Source organism: Vombatus ursinus, unplaced genomic scaffold (genome assembly GCF_900497805.2).
Source record: "Vombatus ursinus unplaced genomic scaffold, bare-nosed wombat genome assembly UNPS02014816.1, whole genome shotgun sequence".
Taxonomy (NCBI): domain Eukaryota; kingdom Metazoa; phylum Chordata; class Mammalia; order Diprotodontia; family Vombatidae; genus Vombatus; species Vombatus ursinus.
In genome coordinates, this window is record NW_020954594.1 from 8612197 (window position 1) to 8635665 (window position 23469).

General features: G+C 39.3%; 1 protein-coding gene across 1 annotated transcript in view; it reads right to left on the reverse strand.

The window, feature by feature from the left end:
• The window catches only part of KIF5C (kinesin family member 5C), a 206568-nt gene extending 183833 nt beyond the window's left edge, over positions 1 to 22735 (reverse strand). The window contains exon 1 of the mRNA XM_027835641.1: positions 22610 to 22735. Within this exon, the coding sequence (XP_027691442.1) occupies positions 22610 to 22735 (126 nt within the window). The remainder of the gene's footprint in view (positions 1 to 22609) is intronic.
• Between the last annotated feature and the right edge of the window lie 734 nt (positions 22736 to 23469).

Sequence of the window (23469 nt, forward strand, 5' to 3'; positions counted from 1 at the left end):
GGTGAGTTCCAGAAACAGAGCACAAAACTGGCCTGGCAGAGGACTGAAGAGGTGCTTAAACAATCTGGTCATTTGCTTCTAAAAGCAAAACAGCTTTGACTTTTTTTTAGTATTTTTGACTTGTTTAAATACTAATTTCATTTCTTAAGAAGGTGAAGAGAGTACTGAGGAAAACTGTCATCCTTAACCAGATCCAAAACAATAAGGAGGAACTATGATGAAAACCTTGAGAGGAAGTGAGTGACCATCTTAGAATTCATGACAGATAGGGAGGGGAAAGCCAGAAGTAAAACCCAAATTTAGGGAGAGATGCCAAAGAGTTAAGAGAAAGGAGCGGTAGGATCCCATGTCCCAAAATTCTACAAGGGAAGTCAAACAAAGAGGAATAGAATGCTCTCAGGAATAAAATTCTGAAGACACAAACACAAATTTTTCTGATAAGACAGAAAAAAGAGAGCTGTAAAAGGGACTCACTACTGACGTAAACTCATAAGCACCTTACCTCTTGCCACTAATTCTGCTCTCACTTGGCATCTGTTACTTTCTCCCAAAACAGTCTTTTTTCATACAGAGATGCCAGAGGCTTAGAACTATGCCACTGAGATGTACAAATCCAACAACCACCATAATTGGGATTAATCTTTGGGGATCAGCACTAATACCCCAAATCACTTAACTTCTCCAGAGAGTTACCTAGAGGGGGGATACCTAGTTCTGCCTGGCCCTAAATTGCCCCTATGTACTTACAATTGAAGACCAATTCATTCATGACACAGAATTAGCTCTGAAAGTCTACACTTAGAGATCCCTCTGCCCGCCCCTTTACTCTTTCATATCCATAAGACTACAGATTTGGAATTGGAAGATTTCTTAGAGGTCACCTAACCCAACCCTCAAATTCTACAGATTAGGAAACTGAAATCCAAAGAAGTACTTATGTGGTTAGTAATGGCAGACCAGAAATTTGAACTACTCCTCCTGATTTCAGGTCTAGCACTATCCACTACACCAAACTGCTCCTATTCTGCAACCACTATATTGTGCCCAGTCTCTCTCATCTTGTACTCCCCCTCTACACTGTTCATGCACTCAACCACCTCACCCGGTTATAAACTCACCCAGGGACCAGATCTAATGCGACCATGTCAACATGCCATCAACAGCATCAAGAGAATGTCTTGATGCTCTTTCAGAGCCAACGGATAATTAATGATTGGTGACAGCTGCAAGAATGCTAAGCCTTCCTAGCATACTGTCTGTCTATCCCCAGGGATCTAGACCTCAACAAGTCATCATCCAAAGAGACCAAATACATTGACCAATAGACCCAATAAGCACAGGGAACTCATTTCAGAGGTATGAATGAGACTTTGTAGGATGTGACTTACTGAATTTTAATTTGTTTAAGACATACAGGTGATGGAAGCAAGGTCATTGAGAACAAATACAAAAGAGTGGCATGAGCCCATTAAAAAAAAAAAAGGTTATGAATGTTGAGAGGTAGAATGAACTAAGACTGGCAAGGAATTCCAAGGACAACAAAGAGACTTTAAAAAGAAAACCTATATCAGGGATAAGAGGAAGACTAAAGAAGAATCTAGTGCTCAGAGTAACGGAGTAAGGATAAAGGAGAGAAGACAGAGCTACTCAACTGTTACTGCAAGGCATTTTCTCACCAATGAGAACAACCTTTAGAATACAAAGACCTGAGTTCAAATTTGGATGATCATGGAGAAGTCACTTAATTTCTGTTTGTCTCAGTTTCCTCAACTGTAAAATGGAGATAATAGTGGTACTTACCTCCAAGGGTTATTATGAGGATCAAATGAAATCAAATCTGCCCCCCCAAAAAAGCATTAAGCACAGTGCCTGGTATATAATAGGCATAGGCACCATATAAATGCTTATTTCTTCCACTTCTCCTTCATATACAAATATATGTATGTATGAATATGTGTGTGGCTATATACCTGGAAGAGATATAGATAACTTTTTTTGACCTCAGAATCAGAATCTAAAAAGATTCTAGATCAGTGAGCTGAATCTGACACAATGAAATGTAATAGAGACAAATGAAAAATCCTACGTTCAGAGATTTAGAGTTGGAAAGAGGTCCTTTCCATCTAGTAGCCAGAGGCTAGGCAGCCTCTGGGGCCTTGTTCCAACTCTAAATCTATGATTCTATGGTGAATGTTGGCCCGAGCCCCTCATAAAATATTTAGGCACAGAGTGGTAACTATCTGCATAGGCAGGGGGAGTCCTCACACCGATGAAATCACAGGTCTCTTAAAGTATTCCATATGCAGAGTTATTTGTTGTCATGGTATACAATCTATACTTTGATAATTTTGCCCCTCACTCTCCTCCCCAGCACCAAAAAGAAAGAAAGTCAAAAAGAAATTATTTTGCCTCCCATATGCTTTGAACGAAGGGGGGAAAGTTCTTCCTTTCTATGAACTCTTTCAAAGCCGGATGTCTATCAGCATGTAAACACCTGGTAAGCAGAAAGAAAAATTGCTACTAAACATAAGCCAGGGACACCTGTGACACCTTATATGTTAAATATGTTAAATGTGCAGCTGGACTCCCAAATCAAGCAGAAGAAAGCAGGTTCTCCATCAGACATATTTATGCAGAAAAGCATTACAAATACATTATTTTTAAAAAAGATCTTAAAACATGTCTCCTTTAACAAGATCCACATAGCTTAGCAGTCAACTAATTTATTTTATAAGGATTAGAATAAGATAAGGACTGTGCATGCAATGGCATCACACAAAGACTAGCAAGTCATTTAACATGCTGCTTTAGCTATACATGCAAGGCTAATGTCAAAGAAATGATGGAAGTGAGGCAGGAAAGTATAATAATTAACAGAAAACTGTCTGGGAGTCAGGAAGTCCTCTACCCAAATCATTCTTCAGCCTCTACTCAGCTGAGTGACCCTGGGCAAGTCATTTAAAGTCTCTGGGACTCACTTCCTTTATACGGAAAATGTAGGGGTCTCAACTCAGTGGTCTCAAACTATGATCCTACTACTTTTCAATTAAAGACCAATGCAGGAAAAAGGGAGGAAATCAAAGGAGGAAAAGAAAACCTTTTATTTTTAAACTTTGGTCCAGGCAAAAGTTAGGTCCATCCCTTCTGAGATATGAGCAGAGAGAATCTTTTTGCATGAGTTTTATCCATCAGATCTGTCAGAACTAATGATTTTTTTTTATTTTAACATCAAGGAGACTGCTATATATCTATGTCATAAAAGTGAGACCATTAATGAACTTAGTGACCTGAGAAGAAACATCACTAATGAAAGTGGGGCCATTATCATTGGACCATCCAGTGTCAACTCCACTATCCTAATTACTTAGTAAAGAAAGTAGAGTAATATCTCTGCTACCTAACATTCTGCCAAGTGGAACTTATATTTAACTGGATTTTTTTGGGGGGTCTATAATATGGTGAAATGAATCTCTAGTAATTGTATCCTAAAAATTTACAGAATGGGGAAGTTTTCCTAGAAAACTATACTTTTTGAGATTCAAGGTAAAAATCTTACTCTATCTTTTACCTTCAATTCTAGAGCAGGAAACTGAATTTTTCTGCAGATAAAAGTAAAAAAAAAATTTTTTAATCCTGCCTATGATTTCTGTGTCCCCAAATGAGTGTTTTTAGTACTATATAAAACAGATTTGGGCAAGATGTATGGAGAAGTAGTGTGACAGAGTGAATAGAGGGCCTGCCTCAGAATCAGGAAAAACTGGGCTCAAAGTCTTGCCTTTGATACATATTAGCCTTGTGACCATGGACAAAATCATTTAATCTCAGTGTTCCTCAGACAACTCTCAAAGACAAGTTACAAACAGGTTGCTTATCTGCATCCATGTTTGGAATTCTCCTACCAAGAGTAACCTGCTCTGAAGAAATCACAGGTCCAGCCTCACTCAAAAAACAAACAAAAAAAATTTTTTTTAAATCTAGAGTTATTTCCTCCCCCCACCCCAAAAACATCAGGATCAATAAGCATAGAGTTTCTGGTTTTTGTTTTTGTTTTTTTATCAAATGCTTTTTCATAGGCATGGGATACCAAAGATAAAGGGCTTATTTACATATAATAAAGCTCTTTCAAGGGACTTCTGGATAAAAGAAAAGGTTAAATTCTTCAGTGTAGCTTCAGTGTTGAGAGTATTATCCTATGCTAATTCCTTGAAAATTTGTAATCCATGTATATAGCATTATCTCTACACTATTCTCTACACGGAATATAAAAGATTTGCTATCCTAATACTTATGATTTTGAAGTCTTTGGCTCACAGCAGTGAGTAGAACTCATTTGGGGTGATTGATGTCGGAGCTTTGTTGCATAGCACAACTAGCTACCAAACTGTGAAAAGAATCCAGCTATCACAGTCTTCCTGGGAGATGATATATCAATAACATGAAAAAAAAAGTGTTGCTGGTTGAGCCACAAAAGAACATACTGATGGAGAAATGTTTAAGCCAGAGTATTCCTGAAAATGCCAAGGATACTGAATAATGAGCCTACTTAAGAGTGTTTAATTTCCTCTAGCTAACTTGCAGTGCCCTCTGGACCAAAGCCTTCCCTATCTATCCAGCCTTATTTCCTTCATTCCACTCAGGCCAGCTTCCTTACTTCTTAATAATAACTTCTAGTTGTAGAGTGTTGTACAGTCTACAAAATACTTTCATGAACACTAATTCATTTGAGTCCTACAATAATCCCACGTGGTAGAACAAGACAGGTGTTAGCATAATCTGCAAAATTAGGAGGAACCTTATAGTGCCAAGATGTTCTGAAGTCTATGATCCTCATGTACAGATAAGGAACTTGAAACTCAGAGGTAATTTAGAATCATACTGATTTCTATCTGAAAGGGATCTCAGAGATTATAAGTAGTCCATGCCCCTCATTAATGATGTGACCTCATACTGATTCTCCCTTCTCTTAATACCATTTGCATTTATTGTCTTCATCTCACAATTAACATTTTATTATATACTTTCTTGTTCTCCAAGTGTCTGAAACATACATTTTTATACTTTATTATATTAGCTTTGTTTCCCATCTCCATGCCTTTGCCTTAGCTGTGCTCTATGCCAGAAATGCTCTCCTTCCTCACTTCTACCTCTCGGAGTCCCTAGTTTCCTTCAATCTTCAACTCAAATGCTACCTTCTCCAGAAGGCCTTTCCTTGTCTTCTCAGCTACCAGTGCATTGCTCTCTTAAGGTTACCTTGGAGCTATTTGTATGTGTTTTGTATACATCTATAAATATGCATTTGTCATCTCTTCCATTTACATGAAGCTCCATGAAGACAAACACAATTTCACCTTTGTCCTTGTCCCCAGAGCTTAGCACAGTGTCTGGCACATAGTAGATTCTTAGTAAATATTTGTTGGTTGATTGTTGATTGATAGTAAAACTTGCTAAAACCGTAAGTTGCAAAGAATGTACTTGTCTGCATTGGTAAAGGAAATTCTTCACCAAGAGCTCCTTCCCAATGAAATCAGAGCTCTGGCAAATAAATAACAAATAATTAGATGGATAGATAGATAAATAATTAGCGTCATCGTCATATAATTCTATTGTGTATGACAGTTCCTACTTCACTGATGGACATACAGTAGCAGAAGGATTCTGAGAACATGGAAGTATATCAATAATCTTAGAAGGTCTATACAGCAGTGTATTCAGAACAGTAAAAACTTCTGGAACTCTGTAGATTGTACCATTGTGTTACTGCTCAGTTTTTTTACCCAAGCTATAATCATAATGTTTTGTTTTGTTTTTTAACCATTCTTCTACTTGCTCAGGTCCACAACCTTAAAGTTATTCTTCCTCTCCCTTACCCACATATGCCATCAGTTGCTAAGTCTTGTCAGTTCTACCATGACAACAGCTCTCTCTCGCTCTCTCTCTCTCTCTCTCTCCTCTCTCTCTCTCTCTCTCTCTCTTTCTTTCTCTCCCCTCCCTCCCTCCTTCCCTCTTTCCTTTTTTTATGTCCCTTTTCCCTGTTTCTCTGCCTTGGGCCCATTGGTAGGCATTATCCAGGATTACAGAACTTGCTGATTTATGGAATATGTCATATAGCCCCTCTTCCTCCCTCCTTCCACCATAAAAGCAGGAAGAAATAATTCCTGTACTATATTATCTTGTATCTGGGAACAGAACTAGACCTTCTCAGAGAGGAACTGAACGTGTATCTTGTGCCCTGTTGGGTAATCTCTAATTTTTGCACCTTTTCTGGGAATTAGAAATGGAAAAAGGAGAGCAAAGAAGGTTGGAACAATGATCTACCACTTCTGGAAAAGATGCCTAATGAGGTAGCATTCTGGGAAGCTTCCTGGCCTGCTTTGTGAAGGGAACTCATCCCTAATTAGAATTCCCTGTAGTAAAATGTTTCCAACTCTTATTATTACTCAGCATAAACATGGTATGTATCCCAGCAAGAATATCCCCTTGCCCTAGCCCCCTCATTTTACAAACCAGCTGAGTAAAACAGGGTATCCAAGGTTATACCCTAAGGCAGTGGCAAAACAAAATGTGTTTAATAGAAAAGCAAACCAAAAAAAAACCTATCAGTACTAAGATATGGGGAGGCAACCTGGCACAGACAGAGGTATGGCTATGGACTGTGGAAAACTTGAGTTCATTTACTACCTCTGACACCCACTGATTGTGTTACCTGGACAGAATCCCCAGGTAGATCTCAAATACTGCGTTCTAAATACACTTTTATTCTATATGGCTAAACAGAGTTTCCATATTAGGAGGAATTTTCAATACTAATGAAATCATAGGTTTAGACAATGAGACGATGAGATAATAAAGACAGCAATGAGATAATAAGACTGTAAAGAGACTTTCTATATTTGGGACCAGGAGAATTGGAGAAGGGGGCAATAGGAATGAATGGATGGGGGAAGCATAGGTGTGGTGATGATGAATACTTTACCTAATGAAATAAATCAAAAGTGATTAGAATCATGGAATATTAGATCTAGAAGGGATCTTAGAAGTCACCTAGGCTAACTTACTCATTTTACAGATGAGATAATCAAGGCCAAGAAATGTGAAGCAACTTCCCTTCCCAAGTAAGTCAGTGGTAGAATTAGATGGAGAGTTCAGCTCTCTGGCCTCTCAATCCAGCCACTATATCCTAATTATGTCACCACCTTTGTGTGGCATAATACTGCTTGGGGATGCGACATAAGATCACCTGAACAAACATTCCCTGCTAGATTCATAAGGAGGGCAATTAACAGTCCCTGTCTGTGGATGTGATGTGAGCTCCACCTCCCTCTTCAAATCCAACCCTATGCTGTGCCTTCCATATGGTGTCCATGGAAACATCACCACCCACCAGCCAGCATCTATACACACAAGAAGAAACAACACCCCTATGCAACTGATAAATTAGATTACAAAGAAGTTAACCAATTAGCCAAAGATCACATAAACTGGAGGAAAAAGGCAGAAAATAAAAGAAAACAATACACCAAGAAATATGAAGATGAATCCTAGGCCAGTTCTGTTCCTAGTCTACAAGTTATCTACCCAAATGACTAATCTTTTTTTTTTTCCTTTCAAAAATCATTTTGTTCATTTCACTCAGGAATGGGGGAGAGGCAATGACTTTGAACATTACATACAATGCCAGATTATTTTGATGTATTGCTTGGTTGTGCTGGATTTTTCCTTTTACTTCCCCATTTTTAATAAATTCTTTGCTACAAAGGGTGGCTATTTAGGAGGGGCAGAAATACAAGAGAAAAATCAGGTTACATAAAAACAAAAAAAAAATCAACACAAACTTTTTTTTAAAAAATCAGATCACTGACAGGCATAATGATTAGGAAATGACTACATATATCCTGGTCCAGGAATGTAATGGAATATTACTAAACCACTAGAAATGATGATTATATTGAAGACGAAGAAGTAATGGAAAATTATATGAATTGATGTTAACTAATCAAACCAGGGAAACAATATATATTATGATTATAACAATATAAGGGGAAAAGAATCAAAACAAAAACAAAACAAAACAAAAAGCTTCATAGTTATAATGACCAAGTTTGGTCTCAAAGAAAAAAAGAGAAAATGTGCCTTGATCCCATCTTTGCAGAAGTGGGGGACATTGCCTATGTTAGTAGACTTGATTTCATGTGTTGCTTAGTTTTGCTGAACTGCTGTTTTCCCCATTTTCCCCCTCTCTCCTTTTTTTTTAGTCTTTGTTAGAAGGAATGACTGTCTGAGAAGGGAAGGAGGAAGGAATATATTCAGAAATAAACATGATGCAAAAACAAAAGATATTAAAATTTTAAAAAATTAACATCAATTCACTGCCCACAAAGGTAGCAAAAAACACGGCCAAGGTGCGGAGGGTAAGGGGAAAGGGAGGGGAATAGAAATGAGAACTCAGACACAGAACCTCCTCCCAAAATAAAGACCTTCCACCTCCACTGAGAAGGCAGGCTTTCCAAAAGAGAAATCCCTCCTCCCAAGACAAAGAATAGCAGCAACCTGTTTTCAGCAGCAAAGCAGTTGGTTTCCTTGGATTTCAAAAACAAAGCTGCAGTCCTCCACTGCAGTATCCAATTTAATGGAATACTTTTATTCTGCAGAGTGGAAGAAACCTCATTATGATGTCCAGGCATTGAGACAGAATCCATTTCCAGTAGAAGAGGTTAGTCATTCACCTTGCATTAGCAGAAAGATGGCAACAGAAGGTAAGCAGCAGATTTGCAATCACCAAGGAGTTTCTTGCCTTGAAATTAAAAACAGCATGGGGACACAGTTACAACATAGCCCAGCCTGGTCTTACCAAGGAGCCAGCAAATGCTAGACAGAAGGAGCAAGACCTAAAGAAAAGATGGAAGGCCTTCAGTCAAAGACCTGCTTTTAGAATTTATCGATTTGTAGCCTTTCAGAGAAAAATCAGACAGTAGAGAAGGCACAGGGACATTTTCGAAAGACAACATGTTCGTCACTTTTCAGTGCTATGAATGTCACCTACTTCAAATAAATCACTAATTTGATGCTGCAAATTGCTTGGATTTGATTGCACTTAGCTCATATGGGGTCCTTTCGCCTAGCAGTTCTCAGTAGGAATCTTGTGGGGATAACTAGGGAGTGGAGGGCAAGGTCCAGAGAGGGAGCGCCCGTGGATGCTCTCAATCACAGACCCAGACCAGGTTATCTTGTTCCTTTAAATCTTAACATACTGTGAAATTCACAACATTTTTTTAACTGCAACAAAAGGCTGAAGTTGTAAATGCTTATTGTTTTTGCAAGCTTACTAAAAACTTGGATATCTTCTAATCTTTTTTCCCTTGCCCCACCCCCATCCTTCTCTTGTTCTCACCCCAACACATTAGGTTTGGTCTCTACTTCCTCTGAAGTCTTTGTTTGTTCTTCTTTTATGAAATGTATATTCTGACTTGTATTACAATTATTTGTACATTTGCCAGTCAAACCTGGATTATGAATTCCTCTAAGTCAAGAGAGCTCTATCTCATTAACATACATGTCACCCTTAGAGTATGCATTTGGCAACGTCTTATTCATAATAGGTATTTAACAAATGCTAACTAAACAAATGCAAAGGCCACAATTAAATGACATCATCTAAATATTGGGGGGAATCTGAAGTTATAAAAAACGTAAGGATGCTTCTCTATGAAATGATACCTTTTATGCCGTATTAAAGATGTATTTTTATCTGCAGTTTCCCATCGACATATATTATATACCACTTGGGAATTTTTATTTTTATAGTTTGTTGTTTCTGTGTTATTAAATAGGCTTAAGAAAACCAGTATTTAAAATTTAAAATAATAAAATCTCCTGTTTTTTGAGTCAGGAAATGTCCTTAGATTAATATATCCTCCAAAATAAGAAAGGATAAGGAAAGGAAGAAAGGAGCAAAGGAAAAAAGGAAAGAAGAAAAACCCTTCATTTCTACCAAACTATTCTGTAGAAAAAAACCATATTAAGAGGCAATTAAGTAAAAACATTAGCCTCCAAGTGTAATTTATTATTCTAAGACAGCATTACATCTGGGGGTGGGTTTTTTTTTAAATACTTCAACTGATAATTAGTAGGTTGTTTTCCTTAATTGTAAAAGGAACTTGATTTCATTAACAGAGTATACATTTCCCTCCCAAATTCTACTTTTTACAAACACTACATAAATGGTCATCTCAAAGAATGGCCCAGGCTTTCAATATAAGAATTAGAAGCTATATATTCAAGTTCAAGGGAGAAAATAAATGTACTTAGAAGTATTAGGTGTCAGACACACAACACTGGGAGAAACTCACACCTCACTTCCTCAGAGAATAGAGTAGCCTGCTTTTTACTCATGAGACAGACTGAGACCTGTAAGTAGGAGTATTAGCCTGCATGAGAGAAAATAACAGAAGGAAAAGACTATTTGTCTTAAAATAATCACTCTTAAATAACTATCAATATAAGAATAGTCTTCATGGGTATGAGGTTTTAAAAGATAGTATTATTATCACCATCATCATTATCTCCCTACAATCAAGAACCTTAGAAGATCTACTGTGGGAAAAAAACATTTTAATTAGCTTTCTTCCACTTCACTTTCAACCAATGATTAAAAAAAAAAGAAGTCGATTGAGAGAAAAGAAGAAAAAAGCAGGGTACATATTGCTCTTTGAGAATTAAAAGAATGTGTCCTTTTAAAGACATGTATTACATGAAATTGCTGTCTTTTTCATAAATTCTTCTGGTTTATTTTCAAATGAAAAGGTATGCCCTTATATCAGGAAGGGGTTTTGGAGCACATGAAATGATAAGCTTACACAGAAATATCTCGAAGTACAGTACAGATGGGTTTGCAACTCAGGGAAGGGCTACATTCAAAATATTTAATAGGAAGCAATTTGTTTGAGACTCAATACATTTCATATAGAAACTATGTTAAATGTGGTGATTGGGTTCCCAGACTAGCCAAAAAAGCCCCATTTGACCCATAATGTACTTCAAGTATTCTACTAATAGTATTTCAGAACCTAAACACCATATATAATAACAATAACAAAAATAGCTTACATTTATCTAGCACTTTAAAGTTTGTAAATTGCTTATACTATTCTCTCATTCAACTTCCACAATAATCCTATGAAGTAGATGCTCTTATTATCCCCATTCTATATATGAGGAAACTGAGGTTGTGAAAGGTTAGGTGATTTGCACAGGTTACACACTAGTAAGTGTCTCAGGTTCCAAGAACATTACTCTCTGGGTAATTAAAGGTACCAACTTCATGGGATTATATATTTAGAGCTGGAATAATCCTTAGAGGTTATCTCATCTAAACTCCTCATTTAACAAAAGAGGAAGCCAATGCCCAGAGATGTTAAGTAACTTTGGTGGTAAGTAGGTTGGGAGCTAAGAACATCATGTCCTCTTTTCTCTGCAGTAGGAGAAATCCTTTTCCATTTCCCATATCTTTCCAACCAGCAGACAGGTGGGCTCACTTTCTAAGCCACTAAGTGGTGCCTCTAAAGTAGAGGAGAAGATGAGAGTATGAAGAAGGGAAAATGAGATGGTGAGCTACAACCTCCAGATACTTAGGCCGGCTTCCCATCACACTCTTTCTTTTTACCTGCAGACCTCAGAGATCATACAATTGCTTTCTTTTCTGCTGGAACAGAATGGAAACTTGAAGCTTCTCATATACCTGAGATTAAGGTTTTGTGGGGTTTTTCTTTAATTCTAGTAATAGTCACAAACTGATGGGGGTGGGGGTAATAAGTTAAAAGGCTTCTCCCCTTTGCTGACCCTCTTCTTTTTTAAATGTTACTGAGAAAGCTGCACCAAAATATGAATTGGGGCCACTGGCTATACAAAGGACAAAAGAAAGATTTATCTGCATTTTAGAGGAAAGGCATATTCAGAATCTCCCAGTTATTTGATCAGAAGAGCAGCAGCTTGACAGCAATAGGAGGATTGAACCTTGGTAGGGAAATCGGTGAGGGGCTGAGGGTACTGCTAGATGAGGACAGGATGAAAGAGAGCATTGAATCTGAACATCTCAGGCCCCACCCCAGACTGGTTCTGAGCTAAGATCACAAGAAGGGAAAGGGATCAGAGAGGAAGAGGAGGAATGTTGAATTCCAGAAAGGAGCAAGCTGAAGAGGAAGAGAAGGAAGGAAGGTGGAGACAGAGAGAACTCCGAACCAAAACAGCAAGAAAAGAAATTCTGCTGAGTTTGTGTGTGTGTGTGTGTGTGTGTGTGTGTGTGTGTGTGTGTGTTTGGGTGGCATGTAATCAATCAATTAACCTCTATTAAGCACTGTCGTTAAGCACAATGTTGCTAGGCACTGTGTTAGGCAATGGGGATACAAAGCATACATAAACACATATAAAATAAATACATAAGTATAACATAAATACATAAGTAAACAATAATTTAGAGGAGAAGACACTAGCAGCTGAGGTTTAGGAAAAACCTTATGTAGAAAGTGACACAAACTGAGGGAGGTAGTAGGTAAGCCAACCTACGCTACATTTCGATCAGTACAGTACCAACCAAATATGGAGTGATGCTAAGATAGCAGGTCAGAATATAAACCAATTGTTCCAGATTCCTGACATTTACATAAGCCAACTGAAGCAGCAGCAACAGGAAAAGCCATTAAGGTGCTTTATATAGCTTTTCTAGAAGACATCCTCAGCACCTGCTCTATGTTATCGGGCGGGATAGCTGAGATGTGACTGTTGCAAGAGGAGGCATGTTAGGAATCTTGATTAGCAATGATCACTCAGCATGTGTTTCTACAGCAACAAATCATACCACATTAGATGAATCTATCACAGCAAAGCCTCCCCTTTGTTTCAAGGTCGATATTCACATTTGTCTCCTTGCATGCAGTAGCCAGTAGAGCAGTGGGGAGGAAGGATGCAAGAAAAAAATTATCTCTAGGGAGTTTTCAGAGATGGTTATTTCTATCCCTGTTCATTACCCTAAAGCATACATATGAGCCATTCACCATTAACACAAAATAGATAAAGAGCTTCCAACTACCATTCATTCTGTCTTCTCTTTTGACTAAGATGCTTCATCTCTGTCTCTCTCTGCTATTCAGGAGAGATTGAGTTTTTGATCATCTTCTAGCAGTTACATCCACCAGCAGGGTACTGAATGAGACAAATGGTAGACTTTAGGATTTGCTAAAGGCTTACCACCAAAGTGGAAAAGCCACATCAATACTACAGATCTCTGCATTATTGATGTAAAAGGGAGTGAATGCTTTCCTTCAAATGTATTTAGGTATAACTTCTTAAATTTTTAGAAGTTGGTAATACTCTTCCCTCCCTTCCCAGTTATTAAATGGATAGTAGGAGGGTAAGAGAAGGAAAGCAGAAGGTGAAGAAGCCTCAAAGCCACTGTTTCAGGATGGCAGCCACCTTTAAATCACTGCCTCTGAAGCCCAAGAAATACCAGTGACAGCCATGGGTAAACAACAGAGACAAGGCTTTAGGGATATGCAGTGTCATACATGATGTGCTCATCCTTTTTAAGCCACTACCAGCATATACAGAATACAGGGATGGTGGCATCTGACAGGAGGCTGTAGTGGTCCCATGCATACCAAAATACATGTAACAGTATTTTTTATGAAAGCAAAGTACTGAAAAAAAATGGAGGGGAGGGAAATAAACATTTGATTTGAACCAAACATTGACTAAACCAATTGTGGTACATGGACGTAATGAAAGATTGCTGTCATAATGACAAATATGAATAATTCAGAAAATCAAGGGAAGACTTATAGAAACTGGTAGAAAGTGAAGTAAGCAGTACCAGGAAAACAATATACACAATGACAATGGAAATAGAAAAAAAGCAAAGAAAAGGAAAAGGAAAACTGAATGCTGTATATTTTTAATGACCAAGCTTGGCCTCAAAGATGAGTTGAGAAAATGAACCTTCCCTCCCTTCATTGCAGAAATGAGGAACTATGGGTGTGGAGGTACGGCAAATACAATTGACACAGTTAATATATTGGTTGGTTTTGCTGAACTGTTTTTTTTCCTCTCTTTTTGAACCTTCCCTCCCTTCATTGCAGAAGTGAGGAACTATGGGTGTGGGGGTACTGCAAATACAATTGACACAGTTAATATATTGGTTAGTTTTGCTGAACTGTTTTTTTTCCTCTCTTTTTTAAATCTATGATAGGAAGAATACCTCTATAGTGAGGGAAGAGAGGTATGTTTGAAAATGAATGTGATCTAAAAACAAAGGACAATAATAAAAATAAGGTAAAAAATTAAAGACATCTGTAACATTTAGGGGTACAGTAGTTCTTTTCTTAATTTAACAAATATTCTTGAAGTGTTTACTATGTGCACAGTGTGGTGCTGGATGTATAAGACATGACCACTATTCTCAAAGATTTTATTATCTAGTAGGGAAAGAGAAGGCATATAAGCAATTAACATACAAGATGGCATGCGGTAAGTGCCATCTGAATAAGTAATGCCAAAGTATCATAAGAATTAAGAAATGATAGGAGGAAGTATAGCACAGCAGCAAGAGCACTGGCACCAAATCAGAGGGCCTGGGTTCAAATCCTGACTCTGAAGCATATAATGTGTGGCCTTAGATAAGTCATTAAATGTCCCTCTGATTTCCTCATCTATAAAATGAGATAGTTGGTCCAGATAATGTCTGAAGTCCTTCAAGCTCTAGTTCACTATCCCACAATAAATGAAGTCTCCATGGAAGAAGAAAAATAACTACTACTACTACTATTTCATTATATGAAATATACCTTTCTATCTTTTCTTTGATTTCCTCATCTATAAAATGAGATAGTTGGTCCAGATAATGTCTGAAGTCCTTCAAGCTCTAGTTCATTATCCCACAATAAATGAAGTCTCCATGGAAGAAGAAAACATTGATAGGTAGGACTTCAAAAAGTAGAGATGATATTGGGGGAGGAGAAAAATGCTGTTGGCTAACTGAATAAACCACACCCTGACACTGACAGAATGAGAGAAAAAAACTACCTTGAGTCCACAAGTCTTCTTTGTCATCTCTGGGAAATTAACTGATCAACCTTACATACAGAAGCCATTAAATGGACACACTTGTCAAATAGCTTTAATCATGCAATGCTTTATTTTTATATTTGTTATCAAAATAAAACCATCTTCTCCAATCAGTTTTTGCAAAGGGTTTTCATGAGTAGTGAACTGCAGAAATCTGTATTCCCAAATCTTTTCATGGAACTTTCACCAGTTCCCCTCTTTATAAAATATAATGCTCATGGGGAGAAAGTCCCCCATGATTTCTGCACAAAAGCTAGGAACTATGAAATAGAAAATGTGTCTTTGATTCCTTATATGCCCCTCATGAAATCTGTTCTCATTAAAGGAAGTGAGAATATTTAGCCTCGAGAAGAAAATACTTAGGATAAGGACAGAAAGGGAATAATAACTATCTTTAATAATAATCATTATTAATAATAATTGTAAAATCTTTAACAATAACTATCTTTATATATTTGAAGTATCATCATGTGGAATAAGAATTAAGACATTCTTCTGGGATGCAAAAAAGCTGAAGTAGGATCAATGGGCAGAAATTATAGGGAGTACAAAGGAAGAACTTCCTAACGATTAGAACCATCCACAATTAGAATAGCCGTCTGTGGGAGGCAGTGAGTTCCCCATCACTGGAGATCTACAAGCAGAGATTAGAGTCAGGAATAGAGTAGAGGGACTTTATACCTTTAAACCTTTAGAAAGGTTGGACTAGAAGACCTGTGAAGGTCCCTTTCAGCTCTCAGATTCTATTATTTAAGAAAAATAAAAAAGGATTATGTTTAGGTGCTCTCAACAGTCTGAAACTGGAGGAGACTGATTACTTTGAAAACTTGGAAAAAATGAGATAAAATCAGAGTTTCAGTATAAGGGAGAGCTAGTTCTAAAATTAGGAAATGAAGAATTTGGGGTATTTTAACTGAGATAAAAGAGAAAGAAATCTGAAAACTCGGCAATAGATGTTTATTCAAGTTTTTAAAAAGTAATTCAGACTTAGGAGAAAAATATTCTCTCTTTATTTTAAATGGAAAGAGACCTAGGCATGGAGAACTTCTCATTCTAAAAATCAAAGAAGAACTCAACAGAGAAAAACATTTGGAAACAGAAGGAAAATTTCAGGAAATTTAAATGTTTTAGGGAATACAATAATTAGAAGTTCATGAAAATCTGGCTTCCTGCAGCAAAGATCAAAATCAACCAACTTAGAAAGTATCTAGTAACTGATGCACAAGGTCTACATGTGAGGAATTAAAAGTGGAATAAAACAGTCACTTGCTTCAGTCATGACAAAGGCTCAGGAATAGATGTGAACATGATTTATGGAAAGAACAGTAAGTAGACCAATCTGGTTGGAGTGGAGGGTTCATATAGGTTAGTAAAAGATAAGGAAATAAGAAAGACTAGGGTTGACAAAGACAGTTGTGAAAACAAGGGTAATGAGAAGCACAAATCAGAATTGAAGAGCTATGTGCAATTTTTATATAGATATACATATGTATACATATATATTATGTATGTGCATGAAAGACAGAGACAGAATGCAACTATCTTCCTATTTTGGCTTTCAAAAGGCATACTTAGAAAAAAGGAATCAAACTATAATTGGCTAGAACATGTGTCCTCGTTTAGAAAAGGTGATCGAAAGAACACCTCAAAGATCTTTGCTTAAAACATTATGTACAGCTTTTAAGCAAGAATAGAGCCCTTAGAAAATAGTTGTAAGATCTAACATTTTTCTTTTCTTTTTCCAAGAGTTAAACCTTCACCAGAATGTCAACTTGCTCTGAAACCTGACCACTATCCTTCCCCACTCTATCTTTCCCATTCCACCACTAATGTAAGCTATCACATACTGACTTCTATGTTCCCAGTAAATGCCCCCCCCCCCCCCCCCCGTCCCACCTCTAGAGATTAAATAAGGCTAGTTATAGGTGAAGTTTGAACTGGCCTCTTGCACAGACCTGGACTCATTCTCCCACAAAACAAAAGAGATAGTCTTTGCAAAGCTAAGCTATTTCAGAATGACAAATGAAAGCAGTATAAACTCTTGTCCCACTCAACTGGAAAGAACTAAAAGCACAAGAAATCTATTTCAAAGACCTATGATAGGAACAGTACAAGACAATGTGCTGTCACTAGTAAACGATGTTTTAAGAGCCAGCAATTAGGATCTCAAGTAAATAGATGATTCAGCAGCATTTTTAACAATTACTGTATTGCTAAATACTCAGGGAATTGAATTTGATCAAATATTTTATATCTTAAGAGAAACTAAAGTTTTATTGTTAACTCCTCTCCTCCTCCAAAATATCTAATAGCATTCTCTTCATTCTCTACTCCCCCTTCACTCCCAATTTTATTATCTTTCCTAGCACTCAGAGAAGCTGGGAAAAAAATCTTTCCAAGTCATTTTTTTAATTCAATGGGCAAAGGTGAAGGGCAAGGGAATAGATTAAGTATTAATTATTAATGATTCTGGCCTACTAAGCCAAATAACATTTCATTTCAAAGTTAATTTTATCAAAGTTCCCATTTTCACAATATGGGCCCAATAAAAAGTTTTATACTGTCTTGGGTCTTTAAGGCTGGATCCTTTGATACAACTGCCTCCTTTTACAGAAGAGAAAACCAATATTTAGACCAATGAAGGTTACAAATCTATAAGATTAATAAAAAAAAACCATGAAAGGATGAAAACTTCTGGAATCCACAAGCAAACTTTATTAAGAGCCCACTTAAGTTGTAAAGCATTGTATTAGGCACATGGGTATATGAGAAAGTAGGGTCTTTGCCTTCCTTCAACTTAGTTTTAATTGGAGAAAGAAAATGTATGGACATTTTTAAAAGGTTGTTCAGTATAGACAGAGTTTGGGGAGTTCAGAGGAGGGAGAGATCACTTTGGCCTGGGATCAAAAGATCATAGATTTAGAGCTATAAGTGATCTTAAGATAGGTAATCAAATTCCACACTCTTATTTTATAGATAGTAACTTGCCTAGGATCACATGAGTAGTAAATATCAAAGGCAGAATTTGAACTCACATCTTCCTGATTCCATGTCCAGCATCCCAAATACTGTAACATGCATAGTTTACAGAAGGCTTCACAAAAGACGTGAAATTAAGGCAGAAATAATTTGTCCAGCACCTTCCTACAGATGTGGAAAAACAGTCCTATAAATATGACATGCCCAGAATCATACTGCCAATGGGATGTTCAGAAGTACAACCCATATTTCCTGACTTATAATCTAGGGTTCTTTGCCCTATAATTCTATGAAGAATGGATGTTTCCTTAGGGGAGAAATGCAGAGATGACATATGCAAAATCTTTCTATCCTATTTGTTAGCCTATACTTCCGTGAAGACAAAAGAAGGGGAAAAAAACCCTTTAACTTTGTGATGCAATTACAGAAATAGATAAAACCCTTGGGGTTCTGAATTTGGAGCACTGCTCATTCAACTCTATTTCAATTACTCACTTTTGTTCCTTAGTAACAACCAACATTATTTGGTAGCTCCTGTATCATCCCTCTCTTCCTTCTCATTGCACCCCCTGCCATCCTGAGATATACACTCCACTGCCACTGTCACCACTCCAGAAAAACAAAGGAGTGAATCTCTAGACAAGCTTCCTTTCCTCATGCCTGCTTAGATGCAGAGTTGTTGTCTGCTAGTTCTAAAGGAATTCAGCTGCAATTCATGGGTCTACTCAGCATATAAAGTATGTCTACAGCCTGCCAGGACTTTAATTTCCTTTAATTGAACAAAATGAATTGAGTTGTGGGAAAGGTTCCAGTTTGACAAGCCATTTCCTGACCCTTAAGACAACAAGATTTACCCTCCTACCCTGCCCTCCTTCTCCCACCTTCAATGAAGTATTTACTGGCAGAGGTACAGTCAATAGTGACCAGAATTTATAAGTACCAAAACTCTGGTCTACAGAGGGCCAGTCTTTTTCAAAAAGCAGTATTAGACAGGTTATTATTGTACATTGTTCAGCACAGTAGAACCAAAGACTCATATGGGCCTGAAAGGAACATTAGAGACTTATCTAATCCAACCCACTAATCCTCAAAAATGGGAAAACTGAGACCCAGAAAAAACAAGGGACTTGTCCAACCAAGGTCATACTGCTAGTTAGTGGCACCTTGCATATAATAGTCAAAAAATAAGTGTGTTGACTTGGTTTTCAGTTATGAAACAATCCAGAATTTAGACTTTCTGATTAAGATGGTCTAGGATGACTTGAATCTTTCTCATTATCCAAGATGTGTAGTAATCCATTCCAGGTAAAGAATTCCAAGTTTATTCAAATACTCCTCTTCCTCTGTAGGGGCTGTCTGTTCTTCCCTCTCCCAACGCCACTATTTACAAAGCAGATATAAGGTTCTCTTTAAAGAATACATAATAAGAGCTGGAATTTGGTTCAGAGAGATCTAGGTTCCAATCCTTCCTTTATCATGTACTACAAATTGGGGGAAGTCACTTCAACTCTGAGTCTCAGTTTCCTCATGTTCGAACTGACTTAACAGGGTTTTGTTACAGGACTGTCATAAGCATCAGATGAGATAATGTATGTAAAGCATTTTGCAAGTTTATGTATTTCAATGATTATTATCACTAATTGTCAATCCCCTCCATTCTGAGTAACTTCTGACTTATTAATATTAATGCAGATTGACCTGTTTGCATTAATGAGCACATAATGATCCATTGAGTGATCTGACCCTAAGTGAAAGGGTCTGACAATTTTTGTGGCTAACCCTCAGTCCAAGATCAAACTGTTTCATAAAGAAACATAGCTCCATTCTTAATTATTTCACTGTTTATTATAGAGGGAATAGTGTATAGCTGTGCTGCATAAAGAACACTGGGCTTGGAATCATGACTTCAGTTTGAATCTAGATTCTGCCACATATTATCTGTGAGACCCTGGGAAAATAACTTAACCTCCCAAAAAGGAAGATTTTGATTCCATCAGACCTGTCCAAAAGGAAAATGAGCTGCCTAGGTGAATTTCTCATCTCTGGAAATTTTCAAGCATAAAATGGATGCCCACTTGCCTGGGCTATTGTAGATAAGAGTCCAGATGAGGTATGAGTTGGAGTACATTGCATCATTTTACACAAAGGCTGAATGGTTTTATAATAATTTAAACAATGCTTTAAGGTTTATAAAATAACTTTACATACATCATCTCATGTGATCCAGACAAAACCCCTGTGAGGTAAGTACTGGGGGTTTATGTTATTGTCCTCATTTTACAGATGAGGAAAATAAGGTTCAGAGAAGTTATGTGAATTGCCTAAAGTCACACACTTAGAGAACCCTGAAGGGAGGACACATACTCAGAACTTTCCTGATTCTAAGGGTGCTACTCTTTCCACTCCAAGGCTGCTTCTCCACAGTCTAGTAGAAAGAAGACCGGAGTTATTAGCAACTGTGACCCCAGTTATTTGACTATGGGTAAGTAACTGATTTTCTCAGCAAGTCAGTTTCTTCTTATTTAAAACGGGGACAATAATATTTGTACTACCTAGCTCTCATAGGATTGCAGTAAGAAAGGTACTTTGTAAACAACATCATCAACAGCAATTTTGTAGCAGAGGTAGAAACTTGCTAAAGGAATATTAAAAAACCACAGCAGCTAAGGATAACTGTAGAATATCTCTCCTTCAACAATTTTAATAAATATTTGATAAGCATTTATTTTCCCCTGCAAATAAACAGAGACTAAAATATCTTCCCCGACCTGCTCCAAACCAGGTAAGCTCTAAGAAAGAATGTTCATCCACAGATTATTTCCCAATAAGGTCACACAGTTTTATGAGTAGTTTGAAAAGAGGGGGAAGGGAATAAAAGGAGACAGAAGTCAAGACTCTATCCCGTGTCGGAGCCCGGTCTCCATCTTCCTGCAAGTATAGATAGAGCCTATCCCACAAGTGAGAAATATATGAAGATATCCCCAGCCCTATTTGCTGGGGCTGCGGCACAGAAAGCCATCATCTCTGTAGGGGATGGAGCAACATAGCCACCATCTCAAATTCACACCTCTGGTTCCAAGGGACTGACAATGACAGCCACCTTCCTTGTGCCCCCTCGGCACATTGTTGTTATCTGCCAATCATTTGACCTAAATACATCAGCAATTTGGGGGTGGGGAGAGGAAAAAGACCGGTGTGTGTGGTGGGGGGAGGGAGAGTCAGAGAGACAGAGCATGCTCAGTGATCGGGATGACATCAGCTTAATCAATGCTGGGAAGCTGCACCAGCAATAGAGAAAGCTGCCAAGAACATGTCAATGGGGACAGGGAGGTTCGATCAATTCCAGTCCCTTCTCTATGAGTACAAAGGGAGCAGAATCAGACACCCGGGGAACAAGCAGTGTGGGAGGGGTGGAGGGAGAGGCAAGATGCACACGGAAATGGCAGAACGGGTTCTCTTTTATCCCTTGGACCAAAAATAGTCATACCATCATCTCCTTCTCCCAGAAGTCAGGACTCTTGAAAGAGTGAGAGATCTAATTTGGAGAGGGGAGAAAGGAAAGGACTCGGAGCAAAAAGTAACTTCTGCACTTTTCAGTGGGGAAGGGAGGTTGGTTGCACCCTCGTCACCTCTAGCCTCCTTTCTTTAACGGCTCACCGTAGAAACCTTCCCTTCTACACTCGGGGCACACCCCTGGGCTTTGGGAATAAAGAAAAGGGGGAAAGAAGAGAAGGCGGGAGGGGTGAGGGAGGGGGAGCGTGCACTGTCGTCCCTCATCCTTTCCCTTCCCCGCCTCCTAGCAGCAGAGGGACCACCCCTTGACCGAGGGGAGGAGTGCGGGAGAGACACCTGACCTTCCCGGCTGCGCCTGCAAGCACTACCTCAGTGCTGCTCCTCTCGCCCTGCTGTGATCAAGGTGAAAGGCGGCAGGGGAGCCGCGTTTTACACCGCGGTTGGGATTTCAGATCCGCTACACATTTGTGTCCCTTTATTTTCTTCTCCCAGAAGTGCTCACTAATACATACATGCTTGCACGAGAATAAGCGCACTGGGGAGGCAGTGGTGGTGTCTAATACTTATTTTTTAAAAGGGATGGAGGAAGAGGACAAGTAAATCCCGGTCCGCCCATCCCCCTCCAACACTTGTATACAGGGTCCATACAGCTGGCGCTGGGCAGGGGAACAATGGGGTCCGGCTTTGGCCCCCGCTGTGCTTCCCCTGAGCGCCCCCCACCCCTACGCGGGGAACAATGGCGACCGCGAGAGCAGCTCTCCGGCCCCCTCCCCATTCCTCCCAACCCTGCCCTGCTACCTGCCCCCGGGGTCCTGGGAAGGAACAATGAGGCTGGCGGGGGGTGGGGGGGAGTGGGTTGCGGGTGGCCCAGGGTTGACCTGTTTCTCCTCCACCGGGCCACGAGAAACTGCAGGGCAGGAATGTCAGAAGGAGCATCTCCAGTCTGGGGGAGGGGGGAAGTGAGGGACGAGAGGAAAGAAAAGGGAAAAATCCAACAGAAACTTACCCCTATGACCACCGTCTCGTCTCCTTTAAATTTGGGGATGAATTTGTCCCCTCGGAGGATCTCCGCTTCATTCAGAGGCCGGAACCGGCACATCACTTTGATGCTGCATTCAGAGGGGTCCGCCATCTCGGCCGGCTGTGGGCGAGGGCAAGGGCTGGCAGGGGGGATGGGGTGGGTGGGGTAAGGGGGACCAGAGGGTCACTGGAGCGAGGGGTGGGAAATAACCCGGCCAGCAGCCGAGCCACGTCCCAGTGCGGCCCGACTGGGTCCAGCGCGTGTACTTTTTAGCAGGTCATTGCGAACTCTTCAGGCTTGGCAGCTCCCGAGGAATGCAAACAGGGCAAATCCAAAGCATGCGACCCCTCTTGCTCCTACTCCCGGGCCAGGCTACAAATCTGCCCCTTCTCCCCCAGTCCCCTCTCCCTCCCCCTCTGGTACCGCAGGCCTGGGGAGGCTACTGCAAGTGAGGGAGGGGACGTCTCCAAAGGGGGACCCAGACTCTCTGCTCCTCTCAGATCGCAGAGGTTCCTACGGGCGCTGCCATCCTGCATCAGCACCAACTACCTTCCCTCGCCCCTATTCCTCCTACTACTTTCCCCTCCCTTCTACCATCCCCTCCCCCTCCCAGGGGCTTTATGACTTCACTGCATTGACTCCACCCCAGCCTCACTTCTTCCCAAGCTCTGGTCGACTGGCTCGATAGGCATGCTGGGAATTGTAGTCTCTCTGTCTGCAGGTGGAATGGACCATGATTACTTGGATTGAGTTCCCAAAGGCTGGGATGGTCTACCAAACGTCTGGAAGCCTAGACCTTCATTGTCCAAGTCAAGCAGGGGGTGATAGGGTAGTCATCTAGATCA